Below are 4,619 nucleotides of genomic sequence, written 5' to 3'. Positions count from 1 at the left end.
TGTCTGACATCATACTGCCCGAGCTTCACCATTTGATCAGAATCCTCAAGGCCTACCTCCTGCTTATGCTAGCAACACTAATGTTTTCAATAAAAAGGAAGCTGGAACTCTGCCACCACATCATCCCTAAGACTGTCCCATCAACCTTGTGCTACAAACTACTCTTCCACATGGCTGTGCGTACTCATTTTCTCTGCAAGAAACTCCAACCATGTCTAGTTAGTTTAAAGTGGGGGTCTTTATTCGGAGGTCCTCTTCACTGGCATGTACCAGTTTGTTCGTTGTCATGAAAAAGGTCCTTTCAGTCATGTACTCCGGACTGAATAAAATTACAGTAAAAAACAAGTACCCATTACCACTAACTCCTGAGCTCTATGATGGGTTCAGTGGAGCCAGAATTTTCACTAAATTGGATTGGCAGATTTGAGAGGGTGATAAGTGGTAGACAAGCAAACGATCAAAATGGCCATTACGAATAAATCTACATGCCCTTTGGCAGCTTCTCCTCTATATCAATATCATCCAACACCCACAACCCCTATCAATCAGCTGTTTGAGGAGGTTGTGGTGCTTTGTTGAGTGCTGTGACCTCCTTGCAGCTTATCAAGCACATCGATGTCTGGCCCATTAAATCTCTAGAGTACTGGGGCCAGACCCTCGCTGCTCCAGGAGGCTACTTTGTGTATGAATTTTAATCGTATGAATCAATTTGTCCATCTCTAATCCCGATCACTATTGATCTACAGTAAATATAGTTTGTGCTTCTGGCAGATCTAGGCTGATTCCACCCAAAGAATAAACCTTCTTATTGATTGTTAAATGTCTGAATTGCATTTCTCATATTCCAAACAAGACCACGGTTTCTTCTCTGTGTGAATTATCTGATGAGATTCAAAATTTTATTTCTTGTGAAACATTGACTACATAGATCAAAATGGCTTCTCTCCTGTGTGACTTCTCTCATGTTTTACAAGATATGATTTATTTTTAAAACATTTCCTACATTCTGAACAGGAATATGGCTTTACTCTTGTGTGAATTCGCTCATGTCTAATAAGATCTGATTTACCTCTAAAACATTTCCCACATTCTGGACATGAATATGGCTTTTCTCCTTTGTGAATTCTCTCATGTATAACTAGGTCTGATCTATTTGTAAAACATTTTTCACATTGTGAGCATGAATACGGTTTCTCTCCTGTGTGAATTCTCTCATGTATAACTAGATTTGATTTACCTGTAAAACATTTCCCACATATAGAACATGAATACGGCGTCGCTCCTGTGTGAATTCTCTCATGCTTTACAAAGTATGATTTATTTTTAAAATGCTTTCCACATTCAGAACATGAATATGGCTTCTCCCTTGTGTGACTTCTCTCATGCATAGCAAGATTTGATTTATCTGTAAAACATTTCCCGCATTCTGAACATGCATACGGCTTCTCTCCTGTGTGACTCCTCTTATGTTGATCCAGGCTTGATTTCTGAGTAAAACATTTCCCACATTCTGAACAGGAATACGGTTTCTCTCCTGTGTGAATTCTCTCATGTTTAACAACATCTGATTTCTGTGTGAAACATTTCCCACATATAGAACATGAATATGGCTTCTCTCCCGTGTGAATTCTTCTGTGTCTAAAAAGACCTAAGCTTTTTGTAAACAGTTTTCCACATTCCCCACACTGAAATCTTTTACCTCCTTTCTGCCCATTACTTGTGGTAACAATCTGTGATTGGTCAGGAGAAGGTTCCTCATGGTTAGGAGGATTATAAGATAGATCTGTACTGTGAGGTACCGGATGTACATTACAGGTCATGTAGTTTCCTCCTGAAGAGCACTGCATGGTATCTTCATCTTCTTTTTTATGATCTAGTGATAACATGAAGTTTCCCTCAAACGTCTTACTGGGATTTTCTGTTAGGATTAAAAATATATTTTGTGATTTTTTTTTTTTCCATCTTTTAAGCCACAAATTTATAATATTACTATTATGGTGGAAACGCACATGCAGTTTTTTAGATGCAGTTTTCTGAGCCAAAGCCACACGTAGATTAGCTCAAAGGAGGAGTGGAGTCAATTTCCCATTCCTTTAACACTCACTTCTAGCTTTCGCTAAAAAACTGCATGTGTGACTCAAGCCTTATAAAGCTTTGTGTAATACATTATAACTGATCAAAGATAAACCAAGGATGTCCAGTGCTCAAACATCTGGTGATTCCTTAACCCATTGACTACTCCAGAATTTGTCTCTTGACCTGAGACACCATCTACTCTAAGCCAAGCAGCAAACAACAAATGTCCACAGAAGCAGCATTGTAAGTGGGAACCTCAGGATAAGGTCTGGCTTCATAACTGAAACCCTGCCACCAGAGTCTCTGACCTCACAATTAACAGAAACAAACTTGTCTGCCTGGAGTGCACCAATGTGAGCAAACATATCCACAGATGTCACTGAACAAGTGCCTGATATCTTCCTGGAGCTGGAGGATTTGCACAACCCCCTTAAACTAATCAAGCAGTGCTCTGTGGACAGCTATATCTAGACCTATCAAGAGAACAGCAGAGCTGTCATACTGTGATCCCAAGTCTGCATCTACTCTTATCATGAGGAGCACCCTTCAGATAACATTTTAACCTGTCAACGCAGCAGTAAACTGGATACTGGATTACCTATATACATAAGATATCTGTATTTAACTATTCTAAAGAAAATGGGCAGATTTGGCCAGGTTTTTGTGCATTTTGCATACTTTGCATCACATTTACCAACTGTTTTACACACTTTTTTAAGCTTTTTACGCCTCACCTGACGTAGGGGTTGTAGCTTTATGCAAAAGGGTGCCGCTTTCTAGGAAAGGCGTGAGACCTAAATGGACCTCCAAAAAATATGCCCAAATTTTGGTGCGAGTGAAGCCTAAACTTCCCTGGTGTGAACAGTGATCTATAGGTCAGACAGGAAGCGCCTGTGTATTAGATAGAGCCCAGACGCTACGACTTGGAGGCTACTCTGCTGAAGTGACCAAATAAAGCAGTTTGGACTTTGAAACCCGCTGTCTCCGTGAAAATCTGTCACTGACGACCCTACTGCCAGTACAGATCCCTACACTAGACTATATACATATGGACCTCATGTACCTATATTAGCCAGGATATGCAACATTGCACCATGCATGAGATTTCAGATGTTTCTGGTTGCTTTGGGTTTTGTCCATTGAATTATCCTGACTAAACTGTTTGCAGCTACAGCAGCTTCCATCCATTCATGATGGGCTTTATTCTCCTGAGCTTCCTGACTCCAGCCTTCGGGGGAGGTGACCCTGTGCTATAAAGGTGCTTTCAGCCACGAGTATGTATGCCATGAGGAAGAATGTTTTGTTAAATTCGAAGTGCGTAGCATTTTATGTCTTTTCTTTGTATTATTTGATAGTTTGAAAGCGCTATAAATATAGACAGGAAGTTTTACACGAGCGCCGAGGGATTATTCCAGGATGGGTGAGCAAGTGAAATGTCCTCCAGCACCTGGCCAGAGTAGATGTCAAGTTTCATGTAAATGTTTGTGAATTTGTCAGGGCTGGTGGACCCGCTTCCTTTTCCATGCCCCCTCCCCAATGTCAACGGTGGCGTAAAAATGCTGCATGCAACAAAATACTGTTGCACTGACGTTAACATGTTGCAAAGTGGCATCTAACGACTTTTTATTCATAAAACAGACTGTTAGTAGATGACCCCCATTGTGTTTAAAGGCCTGGACCATGAGAGGATGGACAATAGATCCTGGAGAGGACTTCTATGTGCAGTCACAGCTCCCTCCGCTCCTGCACATAACACAGGGGTCACTGCCCGGAGTGCTCCTTTACTGCAGCTCTGAGGTGGAGCCTCACCTGAAGAAACCTCCCAATTCCCTTCCTCCATTCATGATTCCATACCTGTGGTCACATGGACTGGAATGTCCTCCTCCTCCTCACTCTTACACGGGGGATCGCCCATCATCCGCTCTTCTTCATCCTCCACTTTAATATCAGTCAGATCTTCCCCCTGATTTGTCATCTGTAACAATTCAGGACAATACAGCAGACAGGTGGGAAATCTAACAGATCCACATAAGAGACCCCCACCATCTATGACCCCTCTATGACTGCAGGAACCCCCTATATAGATGTGTATAGGGCTCAGCTCCATCTACCTGATGGTTCTCTGGGAGCTTCTCCTCTGGACAGTCCTGGGAATACAGAGGACGGGGACATCTCTCGGGGGGACTTCTCCTCCTGGAGTCAGAACCTATAGAAGATAACACACAGACTGTATTATATATGAGATGATGGGAGTAGTATCCAGGGGACCCTTACACCTCTATCATCAGGAAGGTCTCCTCTCACCTGGTGATGTCAGAGGCCGGGGCTCCTCCATCATGGCCTCCTCGTACAGATCCTCCTGTCCTTCTATATACTCCCACTCCTCCATGGAGAAATACACCGCCACATCCTGACACCTTACAGGAACCTGACAACACAATGACACCGTCATCACCCAGACCCCTCCAGTGCTGTTACTGGAGAACCTCCCAGTATTCCCAGCAGTGTCACCTCTCCAGTCAGCAGCTCCATCATCTTGTGGG

At 42.7% G+C, this 4,619-nt stretch overlaps 1 protein-coding gene across 1 annotated transcript; it reads right to left on the bottom strand.

The window, feature by feature from the left end:
• Positions 1 to 219: 219 nt before the first annotated feature.
• Positions 220 to 3,991, bottom strand: LOC120997468 (zinc finger protein 2 homolog). Its single transcript, XM_040427549.1, has 3 exons — positions 3,931 to 3,991; positions 1,360 to 1,873; positions 220 to 319 (listed from the first exon to the last, which is right to left on the bottom strand). Exons 1-3 carry the CDS (start codon positions 3,989 to 3,991, stop codon positions 220 to 222), a joined length of 675 nt encoding a protein of 224 aa, XP_040283483.1.
• Between the last annotated feature and the right edge of the window lie 628 nt (positions 3,992 to 4,619).

This window comes from Bufo bufo, chromosome 4 (assembly GCF_905171765.1).
Source record: "Bufo bufo chromosome 4, aBufBuf1.1, whole genome shotgun sequence".
NCBI classification, from domain to species: domain Eukaryota; kingdom Metazoa; phylum Chordata; class Amphibia; order Anura; family Bufonidae; genus Bufo; species Bufo bufo.
Note: the sequence above shows the minus strand (reverse complement) of the source record. Positions and strands in the feature narration are given on the sequence as shown.

What these genes read in the sequence shown, in the direction of transcription:
- LOC120997468 (XM_040427549.1), bottom strand. Translation starts at nt 3,991, where the DNA reads ATGGGCGATCCCCCGTGTAAGAGTGAGGAGGAGGAGGACATTCCAGTC. An exon ending in TCCAGTCCATGTGACCACAG is followed by an intron (nt 1,874 to 3,930) that starts GTATGGAATCAT and finishes TGTTATCACTAG; the next exon opens with ATCATAAAAAAGAAGATGAA. An exon ending in AGAAGTCACACAAGGGAGAA is followed by an intron (nt 320 to 1,359) that starts GCCATATTCATG and finishes AATTTTATTCAG; the next exon opens with TCCGGAGTACATGACTGAAA.